This window comes from Podarcis tiliguerta (assembly GCF_965153285.1).
Source record: "Podarcis tiliguerta genome assembly, chromosome: 9".
Taxonomy (NCBI): Eukaryota; Metazoa; Chordata; class Lepidosauria; order Squamata; family Lacertidae; genus Podarcis; species Podarcis tiliguerta.
The window spans coordinates 50276249-50293915 of NC_139542.1; the positions used below are offsets into that span (position 1 = coordinate 50276249).

General features: G+C 42.0%; 1 protein-coding gene across 2 annotated transcripts; it reads left to right on the forward strand.

Annotated features, from left to right (window-relative positions):
• The first annotated feature begins 201 nt into the window (after positions 1-201).
• Positions 202-17254, forward strand: KLKB1 (kallikrein B1). Of its 2 annotated transcripts, none has more exons than XM_083458241.1 (15): positions 202-301; positions 815-873; positions 2789-2948; positions 3745-3848; positions 4803-4962; positions 7083-7192; positions 7815-7971; positions 8355-8461; positions 8591-8750; positions 8870-8985; positions 11525-11693; positions 14099-14274; positions 14466-14561; positions 15861-16000; positions 16908-17254. In XM_083458241.1, exons 2-15 carry the CDS (start codon positions 816-818, stop codon positions 17076-17078), a joined length of 1884 nt encoding a protein of 627 aa, XP_083314367.1. In that variant the 5' UTR covers positions 202-301; position 815; the 3' UTR covers positions 17079-17254. The 2 variants fall into 2 exon arrangements, with proteins under 2 accessions (XP_083314367.1, XP_083314366.1); XM_083458240.1 differs by having other exon boundaries at positions 235-301; positions 8870-9002; positions 11536-11693.
• The last annotated feature ends 413 nt before the right edge of the window (positions 17255-17667 follow it).

Genomic DNA, 17667 nt, shown 5'->3' on the forward strand with positions numbered 1-17667 from the left:
TAAACACCAGATGGCTTAGCTCATATAAATGAGAGAAAATGACATTTTTCAGAAAAGAAAAAAATTCCTGTGTCACCGGTCAGCTTACGTCAGCTGCGAATCACTTTCAAGAAGGCAGAAGCAGTATTTACTGTGTGAGCTTTCCTTAAAAGTAAATATCACAGGCAGATAAACATTGGCAGAGGCAGCCCGACTTATCACAAGTGGAATGTGTACATTTCCCCCTCCCCACCCCATTTTTGGGTACTGCAAATTGCATTTGTTCAGAAAGAAAAGTTACAAGTGCAGGAACTATCTCCAGGTAATGAATTTCCTTTATTACTTTCAAATAAAATATACATCTACTGCACGGCTTATATTAGATAGCTGGGAGCAAATCAAAAGTAGTAGTAGTAGTAGTAGTAGTAGTAGAACCTAGCCACTCTGGATAGCTTACAACATATATTAAAAATTGTAAAAAAATTGTCAGAAATCAGGCTTTGTTAATGTTAGACGCATACTTTAAAAAAAAAAAATCTAACTAAAGCTGCGGCATTTAATCAACCAATGGGCTGATATAAAAGTACAGCACTAACTGCAGTAACTCATTATAATAAATCTTAGCGGATAGTTTAAACAGATGGGAACAAAAATTATTCATCTTTATATAATAAAAGCACTATACTTTTTGAAATTACTGAGCAATGTTAATGACAACTTTTGATGCCCATTTGGTTAAACTCCTTGGAAATGTGAGCTTTTGAGAAATGAAGTGTGTTATTTATAGTACACTTTTAAAATGGGCATTGAATAATTTATTGCATTTTTTTTTTAGGATGGCATGGATTTCACAAATATGTTCTTTCATTCTGTTAATTTCTTCAGTCTCTAGTGGTAAGTACCTCTAGATTGCTTCTTGTATGTGAATATTTGTAAAGATATACCTAAATGACTTCATTGGACCAAGCTCAGAAAATAAAATGTGGAACGGTAATAGTTTATCTAACAAATAATACTGGAGGAAATCAAAAAACTCGGAATTATTAATTCTAGGGTAGCCAAATTTCAAAATATTTTGCATCATCCAATGTTTTTTCCCCCCAGAGGAAGCTGGGGGTTTCAGTGGTGACTAATGGTGCCTCTCTCACAATTTTGCTGGACAGTGTTAAATTTATACAGTGGTACCTCTGGTTACGTACTTAATTCGTTCCGAAGGTCTGTTCTTAACCTGAAACTGTTCTTAACCTGAAGCACCACTTTAGCTAATGGGGCCTCCCTTTGCTGCCGCACGGCCAGAGCATGATTTCTGTTCTCATTCTGAAGCAAAGTTCTTAACCTGAGGTACTATTTCTGGGCTAGCGGAGTCTGTAATGTGAAGCGTATGTAACCTGAGGTACCACTGTACTGGAGAATTTAGGTTTGAGCAATTACAGTAGATTAAAACACTCAGTTGCCCTCTACTTAAAAAAGAAACAGGCCTTTTGTGATTAGGAAACTTTCCAGAAGTGACAGTGCTGGAGGGGAAAATGGGACCTTCCAGGATCTAATCAGAAGCTGGAATGGTTTTGGCAATTCTGGGAATGTCCCAGGAAAGTCTGGACACTTGGATGGTACACACAAGTAAGGTAACTTGTCAGCTGTGGGGCCAGATGCTGTTCTGTTGCCAGCATTGAAATAAAATTTACCGTATTTTTCGCTCTATAAGACGCACCAGACCATAAGACGCACCTAGTTTTTGGAGGAGACAAACAAGAAAAAAAATATTCTGATTCCCAAAAGCCAGAACAGCAAAAGGGATCACTTTGCAGCGAAAGCAGCGATCCCTCTTGCTGTTCTGGCTTCTGGGATAGCTGCGCAGCGTGCATTCGCTCCATAAGACGCACACAGATTTCCCCTTACTTTTTAGGAGGGAAAAAGTGAGTCTTATAGAGCAAAAAATACGGTAACTGCCAGTTCGGTAGGTCTTTGTGCATGAAATAGAGGAAGGTGCCATTCTTAATTTTTCATTTTTTGTATCAGGCAGCAAAATGTCTTGGGCTAGCCTTGGAGCTGATTGGGGTGGGGATTTGTTACAACTCATTCATAATGAGCTGGAGCAATGAGCTTCCATCTACTCCAGCCATAGCATAATGGTCTACTTACACCTGCTCTGGCCACCTATAAAGGCATGGCTACTTTTCCTGATACAAAAACCCAGAAAGGAGCAACAAGAACTGTAGTTTTGTAGAGGTTAACAAATAGGGTTGTGTTAAAAATATCACAGTGTAATGCATCCCATTAGTGCAAGGGTTTCTATTTGCTCAACGGGACTTTAGTTTTTAACTCCCTGTATTCTTCAGAGGAACTCATGAACGTAAAGCTGGTTTATAAATGAAAAGGGTCGATGTGAATGAAAGAACTTGAAGTGCAGGGGTTGAAAGTGGCTGGGTGGCTGAAGTAGGGATGCTTGAGGATTTCATTTGTTCCACACTTTGATGCTGACAAAACCGGTTTGCATTCCCTGACCCACTGTACAGAAACGTAACAAAACAGTCCGCTGGATTTTGCCATTCTCCAAACCTTGCAATTTGAAAATGAGCTCAGAAAATGCACAAAATGTGCAAAATACCCTCACTCATTTTTAAAAACACACACATAAAATGCAACCAGAAATAAGCAAAATATTGCAAAAAAAGACTATGGCAAAAGCTTTTAATAGCAAGTAGAAGTCTATCATCAGCCATCTTCTGCCTATCTACCCCTGCTTTGGAAAACAGCAACAAATATGAACCATGAACATACGCTAACATTTTGCATTTTTGTGTCTCAGAATGTGTTTCTGAAATCTACGAAAACACATATTTTCAAGGAGGAGATATCTCTAAGGTTTATGCTCCCAATGCAGACTACTGCCAAATGGTGTGCACGTATCACCCAAAGTGTCTATTATTTTCCTACTTTCCAGGAGACTGGGTGAAAGATATTGGAAGGTAACATTCACATTACATCTCTGATTTGTTTGTTTGTTTATTTGTTCATTCATTTAGTGGCATCTATATACAAGTGACATTAGCCTTTGTCTGCTTTTATAATTGCTCTTTCTGATTTGTATACATTATAAAATGAAATAATATACAGTGGTGCCCCGCAAGACGAATGCCTCGCAAGACGGAAAACCCGCAAGACAAAAGGGTTTTCCGTTTGCAGAGGCGCTTCGCAAGACGAATTTTCCTATGGGCTTGCTTCGCAAGACGAAAATTGACGAAAATTCTTGCCATTTTTTTCCGCTCCAAAACCCCTTTTTCTGAAGCGCTAAGCTGCTAAAAGCATTTTAGCAGCAAAACCGTTAATCCCTTAAGCCTTTAATAGGCGTTAATAGCCCTTAAACTGTCAATAGCGCTAATAGTGCTAATCCGCTAATGGGCTTGCTTCGCAAGACGAAAAAACCGCAAGACGAAAAGACTCGCAGAACAGATTCTTTTCATCTTGCGAGGCACCACTGTACTCAAACAAGACAGGTACCTCCTATCCCAATCTGGGTGTAATTGAATTTCAACAGCAGGGGACAGTTTTAGGAGGGGACGGTTGGTGGTTCATTTTGTTTGTTTTTACCCAGGGAGGGGGTTTCTTTCTTTCTTTTTGCATAGTTCAGAAATGCACACTATAAATAAATAGCTAGATAAAGGGGAAGAAAAATAAATGCACGCTATAAATGAAGGGGTCCTTTCCAATTCTTTGATTCTATGATTCTATAATCTGTTTCTCTTCTCCTTTCCTTAATGTCAGGTTTGCATGCTTCCTGAAAGAGACTGATACTCAAGCGTTGCCAAAGATACCCACCAAAGGGGTAATCTCTGGACATTCCCGGAAACAATGCCCTGGAGTCACTGGTAAGGTCTGCTGGTTCAGAGACCCTACAAAGCAGCCAAAGGGGTATAGGAAGCAGCCTTATACCAAGTCAGATTATTGAGCCATCAAGCTCAGTGTTGTCTACATCAGTGGTGGGGAACCTCCAGCTTGAAGGCCCAGTTCCCCCCTCCAGGCCTCCCCATCTGCCCTACACCTGGTACCCTATATCTGATGTCAGACATGGGGCAGGTAGGGACATGGCTTGGCTGAAAGGGGGGTTTCAGGCAGTGGCAGTCAGCTAATCAGTGGGCCCTACAAAGTCCTGTGCACTGGGGTCTGCAAGTGTCAACAATCATTTGATCCCTGGGCTTGCAAAGCACTATGCACTGGCCCTTGCAAGAGCCAATGACCAGACGATTGGGCTTGCAAAGCACCGTGCCTTTGCTCTCATGGTATGATTTCAAACCATGCACGCAAAATCTTGACATCAATGAGACATCAGGCGATTGACAAATAGCTAGGACCACCTACTTCTCAACCTTGGCCCCTGGTGGGGTGGGGGAAATAAGGATCTGCTCCTATGCATCTTTACTCAGAAGGAAATCCCACTGTGAAATACTACTACTACTGCTATACATTTGAATTGCTGCCCTGCCTGAGTAGGATCTGCTTCCCAGGCTGTCAAGTTCTGAGATCTAGGGAGAACAGGCTGTCAGCTCAGTGGAAGACCACGTAACTAAGAAGTTGGATCTGCGTCCTGGGCTTTATAAGGTGTGGTGCATTGGGATTGGCCCTTGGGACTAGTACTGGCATCTAGGAGTTGCCCTTGAAGTTTGGAGCTCTGCCTCTCAAGCTTACTGTTGAAACAGAGCAGTGTGGGCCTTGGGGTACGGCACTGATGCCTGGTTGCTGGGAGAGAGAGATGCCTCTAGATGCCTTGCTATTGGTGTTCATCTGCATTTGCAGATTGCTGTTGTCCTTCTGCCCCTCTCCAGCTTGCAGCAAGGAAGTCCATGAAGGGTTGGATATGCGAGGAGAAAACTACAATATAACCACTGAAGAAAGCTATGACCACTGCCAAAAAAGATGCACCAATGAGAATCACTGTCATTTTTTCACATACACCACAGCTTCATTTCACGATGCACATTTCCGGTAAATAATGCCAATTAGCTTTTTAATTGGACCCAATGGACTTCTCAGTACTATGGATCAGATAGTTCATTTTTCTGTATATGACAAGTGGACTACAATGACTCTGATGCCTTTGCCAGGCAGGAAAACAGGGACCACAGGCTGTTTGCTCCAGGATCAATCATCTGCCCATAGAATTAAAGGTAGCAAATTGTCACTTACCCACCCCTGGCATTTGGCCACCATGCAATGTGGCCTTTAGGCTGCATAAATTTCCCCACCCCACATAATGGCATCAAAGCCTTCTGCTATGCCAGCCCTTGGCCTGGATTCAGGTCCCTGTACTAGTGTGAGGGTATAAATACTGTTTCTTATGTTACTTCTGGGGTAATAAACGTGGTCATTAGGCTGTGATATTCATGCCCTCTGCCCCCATCTAGTTAAAGTTGGTTCTGAAACTGCTATGACTTGAATTAGTTCTCAGGTTCCAATGGAACCAGGGGTTGTGGGTTTGTTGCTCCTTAACAAGCTACAATCAATGGCCTACCTGTTGTTGGCTTGCCAACCATCACACCATAGAATGACATACTATTCAATCTAGATAAAACACAATGAACCAGAAAATTTCAATGAAAGGAAGTATTTAAAGACAATTCTCACATTTCTGCACTCTAAGTTTAGAGATCTGCTGAACATTCCCCAAGCTCTCCTGTACAGATCATGTATTTTTGTCAGTTTTTATAAAATTGTGCTGGCCATGTTGAGATTATATAAATTAGTTATGGTCTCTGGCTCATGGTGTATAGACCCTAAGGCTGCAATCCTTTAACCGTGTACCTGTGAGCAAGCCCCTTTGACCTCATTTGGACTTACTACTGGGTAGACATGCATAGGATTGCATTAGCAGTAGTCTTTGCTGCCTAAATCCATCCTTCTTGCAGTAGCTAGTAGTACTTTCTATTGTCATAAAATGGTATTAAATTGTCTGCAATAGCACAAGCTGAATTAATCTATTTCAGAACAGTCAGTTTCAGTATTCTCTACTGTGGATTTAAATGTGCTAATGACCCAGCACTTTGGGAGTCAAATACAGATTGTTCGCAGTGGAATTGCATTACTCACTAATCTTAATGAAATGAAAAAATATCTTGCTCAAATCGGTTTGCAAGATACCTTACAGAGAATGGCAAGTCCTTGTGCTTTTTCTCCTCCTTGTTCAAAACTTAACGATGAACCCCCATACATTTATTTTGTACATTTATTTATCTCTATTTCTTTTATTTCCCTAAAAATGACAAGCAGTATGCTGGTATAATTTGATGCACAATAGATCAACATTCTACTGCAATCATTTTTCAAGCAGAATGCATATGAGTAGAGCATTATTAGTGACTTCACATGCTGAAATATTTTATAGCAGCATTATTCTGATACCTATCTACCTTCAGAGCACTGTCAGTGTGATTAATTGGATGATGCTTGTGGATTGCTATTCTAATAACAATTAAAATCCAGAAGCACACAATCAAAATTAGTATCTGCTTTGGTCTTTTTTAAAGTTGCCCTCTATTTTCCACACTTCAGGAGATGGATCAGGTTCTAGATCATTTCCTTTAGTAAAGCATTTAACCAAACAAAACATAAAACTATCTGGATTTTGCTTCTTTAATGCAGGCCTCTCTATCTGGCGCTCTCCTCAGGGCTTGCCCCTCTCCCTTGACCATGCCCCTCCTGGCTTCATTCTACAGCTTCTGGCCTGTTTTTTTTTCCTGACTAGACTATATCCCTGAACTATGCCTTTTGTTTGTCTGGATTGAGGACTGAGAGATGTGTCTGTGTCTCTCTGTGTAGAAAAATCTCATTTTTTGTTTGGTTGGAATGTAGCTGATTGTACAAAGGTAAGAGCCACATCAATTGCGTCGAATGCCTTTTTCTCTGGTCCCACCCACCATTGGCATGCAGACCCCTAAAGTTTGTTCTTGAGGGAACATGGCCCTCAGGCTGAAAAAGGGTCCCTATGCCTGACATAGAGGAAGGCAACAAATTTGGAAAACAATCAATCTGAGGCTAGATAATTATTTCCTTTCCTTTAACTGGGTTCCTATTTCATGCTAACAGTTTAATTCTCCTTTCTCATTCAGCAATAAATGCTACTTGAAGTATAGTGCCAAGGGAACACCAACCAGTATAAGGTATCTAAGTGGCGTTATGTCAGGATTCTCATTAAAGGCATGTCAAGGTGCCGATACAGGTAACTAAATATGTATATATTAAAAGAAAACAGTAGGGAAAGTATATTGTAGTGTGTTTTGATACAATGCCATAGGTGTAAATAAATACATGTCCCATACAGGAGCCATTTTCAACCTGGTGACCTCTAGATGTTGCTGGGCTCAAGCTTTCATCCGCCTCAACCAACATGGCTAATGGTCATAGATGATGGGAGTTGTAGTCCAACAATATTGGGAGGACACCAGTTTGAGCCCCAAATATTGCAGGGCTCTGACACGCACAAGATGATGACGTGGATGTGACTATGGAAGAGAATGGTTATAGTAAAGGTTATTATCCATTGGGCCAATAACATATTTGAGTTATAACATAGTCAAATCTTATCCTGTTTTGCTAATTTATTCTCACAACAATCTTGTGAAGTAGTTATGCTAAGAGATAATGACTTGCACAAGCCATTGAATGAGCTTTGTTGCTGAGTTGAGAATATGGATTCAGGGAATGAAGGGTCAAACAGTGTCATAATACACAAATTCCGGAGAATTTGACTCCACAACTCTCAGACTAAAGTGATATTATATGTATGTGTATTTCTTGATTTCATGGATGAGTTTGACTATACACATTCATTTTCTGTGCAGACTGTCGGATGGAAATTTTTCAGGAGGTATTTTCTGGTGTTACGGTTGCAAGAGTTCTGACACCTGATGCCTTTGTATGCAGAAGAATTTGCACTTACAACCCAGTCTGCTTATTCTTTACCTTTTATGATAGTGATGGAGATGTAAAACACCCAAAGTGAGTATTACTATCAAGTAGTCTGAAGACATCATGCTTCCTAATAACATGTTTAAAATTGTAACAATCTCTTTGAAATATTTATCCTTAGCCCTTGTGGATGAGTCAATGAATATCTGGGGTGTGTGCATGTGGCAGCCTGCCTCCTGTTTCTCCACTCACCTGATTGTTGAGCACTACAGTTCCCATCATCCCTGACCTCTGACTGTGTTAGCTGGGGATGATGGGAATTGTAGTACAAAAACAGCTGGAAACCCATGTTTGGGAAACTCTGGTTTACAGAATCAGAGGATATTCAGAATGCAGCTGAAGAGGCCTAGAAGCACTTTCAATATGTGATCAATACTATCACTGATGAGTTTGTGTTTGTGTTTTTGCTTTAGATTTACTTGCCAAATGATGAAATCGAGAAATGGCACACCGGAGAGTTTTGTAGAAAGACGAGTTAGGTCAGGTTTCAGTCTCCTAAGCTGCCGGACAGCTACACCAGGTAATGCATAAATTACTGGTATGCTGTCCACAAAACAATTTTATGATTGATGAATTCCTTGCCCTTATCATGATAACACACTGTTTTTATTTTTTATTTTGTTTACAATGGTTACGAACAAAATGGCAGCCTGTCATGGTATGACTCACAACAATTTAAACTTTCTGGGGGAGCAAGTGAAGGCAGACTATGTCAAAGGAAGCAAGGAATGCCAACAGCTTTGTACAGACACGGTCCGCTGCCAGTTTTTTACTTACGATTCAGACCCAACATTGTGCAACCGAGAAGGGTAAGTTTCTGAAATAAATCAACAAATGAACATCCCACAATATTAAGATTTACCCATAAACTTTTCCTTGCTGAGCAATATTCAAAAATTGAATCTGCCTTCGTTTCTTTTCTTGATAGCAAATGTAAATGCTACTTAAGAATGACTGCCGATGGGGCACCGAATAAAATTGTGACTGAGATGGGAAAGGTTTCTGGCTATTCTTTAAGATTGTGTCAGGTTAAAGACAGACTTGGTGAGTCAAAGTTGGAAGTATGTGGTTAATGTTTCTGTATGTTTCTTAAAGCATCTGGCTGGCTGGCTGTGGAAGCTAGACGGGTGTCTAGATGCTAGACGGGTTAGCGGGGCAAGCGGCCTGGTGGCAAAGTGTTGCACTGGCATGGCTGCTGCTTACCAGAATGATACTGAGGGTGGTGCTGAGGCAGACCTGTGTGGGTGCTCCGGTGGAACCAATCAAGCACATCTGCCAGTGTGCCCATGCACACCCAGCCTTGCTGCCACCCTGCCCTATCCCCCACACCATCCAGCTAAATTTTGGCAGCACTGCTGTTGGGATGATAGCAGCGCAGCACTATTCCACCCTGCCAGCCACTTCTCTTGGGATATCTTTGGTATGTTCCACCAGGCCTCTTATGTGCTTCATTGAAGGTTTTGTCCTATATAAGAGCCATTAAAGTTCCCAGTTAATTAATTAAATTTTAGTCTAGGCACATTGCATAGTTATTGGGTGCTCACCAGAGGCAAAACAGATTTGCTTTCAAAATGCTGCCTTAAAATTATCTTCTCCGTTATCGTATATTCGCTATTCTCCATCTATTGTTTTGATGCTTTATATTTGATGCTGAATATTTATTGAAATTTGCTACACCTTCTTGGCCTCCTATTATGTTTGAAATATCAGTAATTAATGGTATTTGCAAGCTGACACGCGATTTGCAAGCTGACACGCGATAGTATTTGACAAGGGCTTTCATGCAGTAGTGCTTAGTATTTCATTATAACAGATGGCTGACACACAATGGTTTATCATATGAGCAAATGTGACAGGTAAGCATAACATAATAATTCCTATTTGGTGCCAACTGAAGTAACCAGTGAGACAAACAAGTCTATAACACTACGAATTTTGAGATAAAAAATTCATATTCAAAGTTTGTGTGGCAAAATTGAGAAAAATCAGTTAAATCTACTTTTGTTATATAATAAGCTGCCTTATAAAGGGCAGCTTGTTGTTCATCTGCACAATATTGTCTCCTCTGAGGTCTCTAATCTGCAAGGCTCTGCTGTAAGTTTATATACAGCAATATAGAATTACCACACAGACTGTGTGGCCCAGTTCAGGAACAAAAGCTGCCTATAATTCAGAATTAACAACTTTTGATAGATACCCTGATATCTCTTCTAAATTTGTAAAGCATACTTCCTCTGTTTTATGTACCAGATTCTGTCTGTTCAAAACGCTGCTCATGTCCCTGAACTTTCTGTGGTCATTCTGCACAAACATTTCTGTACAAACATTTCTGGGGTAGTTCTGTCTAGCTATCAAGTGCCCATCAGCTTCTGTTTGCTGGTTTGTGTTTACTCTTCTTCTTAAAAGGGATTACATAGAAAAGGCCTCTTAGAGCTTAATTTGTGCTTGGACAAATCTTTCAATTTCCATTTCTCTTAATTTCTTATTTTTCCGTTTTGAGATTTAGTTATTCACATTTCCAAAGCAGTTTTGCCACTTATTTATTTATAACCCCTCATAGAAATTCATCAACATTTAGGTGACATTTCTCCTAATATATGAATTTTGCATTCAGTTTTGATTCAAATGCACTTTTTTTTTTTTTGCAAGCAGTTTTCCTAACACAATGCACGTTCATAACTTATTTTCACTAATATATGTGGACTTGATTGAGAATGCCTGCACTGGAGTAGAAATTTCACCCTTTCCAGTTTCTTCATTTAACTCTTAGCTCTGATAGGGAAGCTTACTGTTTGGTGAGGGAGACTGAGAATGGTTAGATATCCTGAGTTCCATGCCACCTTTGAAAACGTATCACTTTCCTTACTGGGGCTACAGCAGCTTTGTTTAAGTTTGGATTGGGAAAAAACAAAACAGGGAAAGAACTAAACACTCCTCTGCTTCTGTACTACTGCTCCAAACCCTTGTGGGAAGGGACAGTCCAACACCTGCTGCTTGGTTAAAATGAAAGCATCAGGATGTCAGTGACCGGCTGTCCCAAGTCATGTCTGGTTAGCATTTGATTCCCTAAAGTCCCATCCAGTTTGACTTTGAAAACAAGGGAAAGGACTCCATGGTGGATTGAATTGGTCTTCTGCCTGTAAGTTACAGGCCACAGAGTCCTTTTGTCTTAATAATGTATCCCACAAAGGCCTGAGAAATACACAAAATTGCACCTGGTGGACACAAGGAGAACTGGAATCATTAGGAGTTTGGATAATCTTAATTCAGAGTATCAGTGATGAAATATAGTGGTAGTGGTGACAAAATTCTAGAAGACCACTGGGAGGTTTGGGTCAATTCATTTGCCTCAGTTTAACTGAACTTGCATGCCTGTTGTGGTAAAAGCCCACATATAGTCCTTGAGAGAGGGCATAAAAGAAAGTTTTTAATTTTAAAAAAATCATTAAATTTATTAAAAAAAATAAACTTCAAAGTTTTATAATTTTAATCAACCTATGTGAGCTGTTGCAATAAACAAAAACTATGAGGTAAAAACTATTTGCGCTAGAAAAACATTGTTGAGATTTAAGTATTTTCTTAGAATGTGTGAAGCAAACAAAGAGACGGATTGTTGGAGGAACAAATTCGTCTTCTGGAGAATGGCCCTGGCAAGTCAGTTTGCACGCAAAGTTATCTCTTCAGAGTCATCTATGTGGTGGTGCAATCATCAGTGACCAATGGATAGTGACTGCAGCCCATTGTACAGAAGAGTGAGTAAAACTTCTGTGAAGTAAGCAAAACCGAATTGTTTAAATGTTTCTAAGTTGCAAGGGATGAGCCTTGAAAACAGTGGGTGAGATCCAGTTATGTCCAATGCAAGAAGAACTCCTCTAGTCCAATGGGACTTCTGGTTTCTCCCTTCCACCCCTCCATCTGTTCCGGAAGGTTCCCCAACCTCCTGGAGTAGGTTTGCTGCATGCATGTTTATGAGGGGAGGATGGAGAAGTCCCATTATGCTAATGGATGCCCCCTCATGCTATGTTTGATGTTTCTCAGTAGCACCGGTGGCCTAGCAACAAGGCACATTTCCCACAAATAGCAGCTCTGTGTTGAATTCTGCAGGCATCTGATGCCTGGGGAAAACCATGTGAATAGACCCAGGGATGGGTGGCAGCAGCAGCAGCAGCAGGAGCAAGACTAGAAGTAGCTGAGGCCATAGAGTATCCATGCAGTGGCTGGCCATTGCACACCCCTAGCAACGCCTCGCAAACCCCTAGCAATGCTGCCTGCCCTCCTTCCCCGCCCCACCCCCACTGGGCTTCCTCCAAGTCAGCTGAGGTGGTGCTTTTGTCTGAGCCTCTACCTTTGCCTCCAGCCTCCTCCCTCCTCCTTTCTCGCCCGCTGAATGGCATGGAGTCGCTGCCCTGCACTACCACCACTCTCTGGCTGCTTGTCCCAGAAAAAGTGGGAATGAGTGGCTTCCCTCACTTTCTGTTAGTCCTGCTCTCATGTAGTTTGAGTGAGTGAGTGCCTCCCCATTAATCCAGGATGCATGGAATGAGGTGAACTGCTTCCCTTTGTGTGTGTTAGCCTTGCTCTTGTGCTTGCTTGTTCTCCCTCTCTCACCATTGTGTGGGGTGTTGCACTTAGGTTAGTAAACTGTGAGGGCATTTTTGGTTATGGATGTGTGGAGCTGGTGGCACCTTCTTCTAAACTGCAAATGAACAAGCCAAGTAAGTGCATGCACAGTAGGCCTGGCTTTTCTTCCCATGAGCTTGAATGCATGTGAGATAAAACCCTCTTTTTAAAGGAGTAAAACATGACAGTGGAGCATCATTCTATAGTTTGCCTCAGGTGGCAAAATATCTTGGACCATCCCTGCCATGCAGTATTGGTGAAAACTGTCTATCTCACTAGAGAGATGACTGTACATGAAATTACTGGACTGCTAGTGGGAAAACTTAATAGTAGGGTAGGAGGGCTGGGGAAAAAAAATCACACCTGACAAACAATGCACCCCTTTGTTTTCAGATAGTACAAGGGTAGACAAGTCTAAAAAGCCTGGGACACAAGTTTTCATGGTCCTCTATCAGCTATGGTGTCTCATTTACCAGAGGTAATCTAATTAGCATGGGTAGGCAAACTAAGGCCCAGGGACCGGATCCGGCCCAATTGCCTTCTAAATCTGGCCCGCGGACGGTCCGGGAAACAGCCTGTTTTTACATGAATAGAATGTGTGCTTTTATTTAAAATGCATCTCTGGGTTATTTGTGGGGCATAGGAATCCCCCCCCCCAAAAAAATAGTCTGGCCCCCCACAAGGTCTGAGGGACAGTGGACCGCCCCCCTGCTGAAAAAGTTTGCTGACCCCTGGTCTTTAGTGTTAACTCTGGAAGTGTATACTTAATTCTGACCAAACTAACCTACCTGGTGTATATTGTGCTCTAGGAAGCTTAGTTTGGTCAGAATTGAGTATGCACTTCCATAGGTGCATTGGTTACCAGATGTGAAATATATAGGCATTACCGTATTTTTCACTCTATAAGACGCACCAGACCACAAGACGCACCTAGTTTTTGGAGGAGGAAAACAAGAAAAAAATTATATTCTGAATCTCAGAAGCCAGAACAGCAAGAGGGATCGCTGTGTAGTGAAAGCAGCGATCCCTCTTGCTGTTCTGGCTTCTGGGATAGCTGCGCAGCCTGCATTTCCTCCATAAGATGCACACACATTTCCCCTTACTTGTAGGAGGGAAAAAGAGTCTTATAGAGCAAAAAATACAGTATTTTCAGCTCTGCTACCCCACTATAAAGATTAGATTAGATTAGATGGATCCTTGGGCTGATCCAGCAGAGCTATGTGCTACCATGTTCTTATGTGTTATGAGAAGAAGGGAAAGACTACTAAGGCTTCAAGAAAGGCATGGGCATGTTATAAATGGCTTCCAGATGTTATGAGGCACACAAAAAAAAGCACAAAGAGTATTGGGGAGAATTAGCTGCTACAAGAACAGAAATGAAAAGAATGCAATACAATACAGTGCTTTAAAACACAAAGAAATAGCTGGATTTCTGTGTGGCATGGATCTTAGGTTAGCCTTTTTAAATCAATGGAAAACAGCCTCATATTCAAAGCTTTAAATAAGCCTGATCTTTTAAAATTGTTTCTCTGCTTAGCCTTCTGGTAAAAGATGTTTGGCGTGTTTATGCGGGCATTTTGAAGCAGTCAGAAATAAATGAAGATACCCCCTTCTTCAGAGTTCAAGAGATTATTGTCCACCCTAAGTATGAGTATTCAGAGACAGGATATGACATTGCTTTAATGAAACTGGACAAGCCAATGAACTTCAGTGGTACGTGAAACTTTTAAGTTTACTGCAAAATCTTAAGCTAAAGTAACCTGACTGCAGTAGCTTTTAACCAGCTATTGTTCCAACCAAGTAAAAATTATGATTGGCATTCTTACAGGAATGCGATGTAGTTTTAAATGAATTCTCTTTCCTCCGCATTTAACTATCTACTTTTCCTTTAAATGGAAATTCAGCTTTACAGCAACCTATATGCTTACCATCTGAAGACAGAATGAATACAGAATTCACCAACTGCTGGGTGACTGGATGGGGTTACACAAAAGAGAGAGGTATTGAAAAAATAAAACTAAGAAATGTGAAATACTTATCTTTGGAAACAATCATGTTGAATCCAGAAAAGATGAAGCCATGCCAGGGAAAAATCCACATGCTCTGGAGGGGAGGGTTTCCTGTGACCTATAGGGTAGCAATTGCACTGATACACAATCTAGAAGCTTTCAATTTTGCACTGCCTACAAATATATACCGTATTTTTCGCCCTATAGGACGCACCGGCCCATAGGACGCACCTAGATTTTTTTTTTGGGGGGGGGGGAAATAAAGGAAAAAAAATTCCCCCCCCCAGGCGCGGGGCTGAGGTGGGGGAAGCCCGAGCTTCCCCCTCCCCCAGCCCCCAGAACGGGCCCCAGAGCGATGCCGAAGCTGCGTGCAGCTTTGGCCTCGCTCTGGGAGTTTGCGGGGCTGGAGGAGGGGGAAGCCCTCCGCCAGCCTTCTAACCAATTCGGAGGACATTGTCCCCCGAGTTTGCGGGGCTGGCGACGGGGAGGAGCAGGCTTCTCCCCCCCGCCAGCCTTCTAACCAAGTCGGGGGACAGCGGGAAAGGCGCGCTGCGCCTCTCCTGCTGTCCCCCGAGTTTGCGGGGCTGGCGACGGGGAGGAGCAGGCTTCTCCCCCCGCCAGCCTTCTAACCAAGTCAAGCTTCTCCCCCCCCCCCAGTTTGTGGGGCTGGCGGTGGGGCTCTCCTGAAGCCTGGAGAGCGAGAGGGGTCGGTGCGCACCGACTCCTCTCGCTCTCCAGGCTTCATCGAAAGCCTGCATTCGCCCCATAGGACGCACACACATTTCCCCTTCATTTTTGGAGGGGAAAAAGTGCGTCCTATAGGGCGAAAAATACGGTAAATCTTTTAAATGTGTAATATATGTGGGGCCTTAATTTGATATTAGAAATTATGCTCTTAGTGTTTTCAAGATGATTTTCCTGAAGGAGTCAGTGATGTGCAGGCTGGGCAGTTCTGTAACCAGTGGAAGTTGCATGGAAAGAAACATGCGAAAGATGTGCATAGAATCATAGATATGGAAGGGACCTCAAAGGTCATGTAAGGCAACCATCTGTCAATGCAGCATCCTTGATCTACGGTCATTCTCTGCATGTGTACAGATAAAGCAGACAGCCTACATAGTGGGTGGGTGGATATTTCAGGCTCCTGGGAGCTTCTAGTTTCTTGTTACAATTTGGTGAGTCCCGACATGCAGTCAGGAAATTACTGAGCTAGGAGGAATTGGCAACATTGTTGACATCTCTCTCCCCTTCCCGCTTTGTGCCCTGTTTCCGTCATTTGTAACACTGTAGGTGAGATACAAGATACCCTGCAAAAAGTCCGCATCCCCCTAATATCCAATTTGGAATGCCAGTCACGATACCAAGAACACAGGATAACTGACAAGATGATGTGTGCTGGCTACAGAGAAGGTGGCAGGGATGCCTGTAAGGTAACAGCCCCTTTTGTGTTACTTAGGATTTACGTAATTTACAAATGTTGACCAGCTTAATTGCCAAAGTCTCCTGGGAATTGTAGTTTGGTGAATGAAGGTGATGAGAATCCTGCTAGAAATCCATTGCTGTCCCTCCTACTACAACTCCCATGGTTCCCTGGGAATAGTTAAAGAAATAAGCATGTGCCAATCTGCACCATGTATTCTCTCTCCATTTACTTTTCAAGCTAATTTATGACTTGAGAAATCTAATCTTTAACATCTGCTTTGGCTAGTAGCAGTGTAAGCGGAACTGGCCATTTCTGTCCCACTTTTCAGGAAATCGGTGTAACTATTAAATATGGTGGGTCCTGCTTTATATTGTTCTCTGTAGACGGGCCGGGGCAAAAAGGCTCCATTACACATATGGTGCAGTGAGCAGACTTGCTGGCACTGACTAAAGGGTTAAAGTAAAAGCATTCCATGTACCTTTGCCTGGCAAGAAGGCCATTTTCATTTCCTTTGAAAAATTAAAGGTAGCATCAAACAATGAACATGTGAAGATATGACATAGGTTTGGGTGCTTAGTTAATGCCAATTCTGCAGACCACACATAAATTAACTCTTATTTACCCTTGGTTTGAACTGCAAAAATATTAAAGTTCATTGGATTGAAATCAGCGCTTGTAATGCATTTGAGATTTACCACCATTTTACATTTAAACAGATTATGAACGGATTATTTTTGAGTTCTGGTGACGTTACTCTAATGAAGAATATGTTTCTGCCCCTGTTGCAGTTTGTTTATACTCAGGAAAAGAGCTGCTATTGCAGTTGTTAATTTGGATGTCCCATTCAAGACCAGGACTCTCACATGGCCAAAATACTGAAAATATGTGTGTTTCTTTTTTTCCTCTCTCTCTAGGGAGATTCAGGTGGTCCTCTCTCATGTGAACATCAGGGAAGCTGGTATTTGGTTGGTGTTACCAGCTGGGGTGAGGGATGCGCTCGTCCAGGTCAACCGGGAGTTTACACTAATGTGCCTGAGTTTGTAGACTGGATTCATGAAAAAGCCTTGAAAAAAAATGTCCAGTGACCTAAACGTATGGAAGACGACAGAAGATGATGTCAGACAAGCAGCTCTAGAATTCTCTGAGAAATCTCTGAGAGGTTCTGTGAACTTGTGGTTTTTGAAAAGGCTAGTTAGCAGGGTTGAAACAAAGACTGAACTCATTTGACCTGTTGCATGCAATAAAAATAATAACCCCCAAAGTGGCAAATGCCTTTCACCCTGGTGCTCATATTGAAACTGACCGATGTGTATTCAAATTACAAAGGGGAATGAATGTACTTGAGCCAATCACTGCTTGACAAATGTAGTGTGGTGTGGTGTAGTGCTTAAGAGCGGTAGACTCGTAATCTGGGGAACCGGGTTCGCGTCTCCACTCCTCCACATGCAGCTGCTGGGTAACCTTGGGCTAGTCACACTTCTTTGAAGTCTCTCAGCCCCACTCACCTCACAGAGTGTTTGTTGTGGGGGAGGAAGGGAAAGGAGAATGTTAGCCGCTTTGAAGACTCCTTCGGGTAGTGATAAAGCGGGATATCAAATCCAAACTCTTCTTCTTCTTCTTCTTCTTCTTCTTCTTCTTCTTCTTCTTCTTCTTCTTCTTCTTCTTCTTCTGGGA

Coding starts and splice junctions, on each gene's coding strand:
- KLKB1 (XM_083458240.1), top strand. CDS start 816: ATGGCATGGATTTCACAAATATGTTCTTTCATTCTGTTAATTTCTTCA. Junction 14,275..14,465: donor CAAGCCAATGAACTTCAGTG/GTACGTGAAACT, acceptor ATGGAAATTCAG/CTTTACAGCAACCTATATGC. Junction 14,562..15,860: donor GGGTTACACAAAAGAGAGAG/GTATTGAAAAAA, acceptor GTAACACTGTAG/GTGAGATACAAGATACCCTG.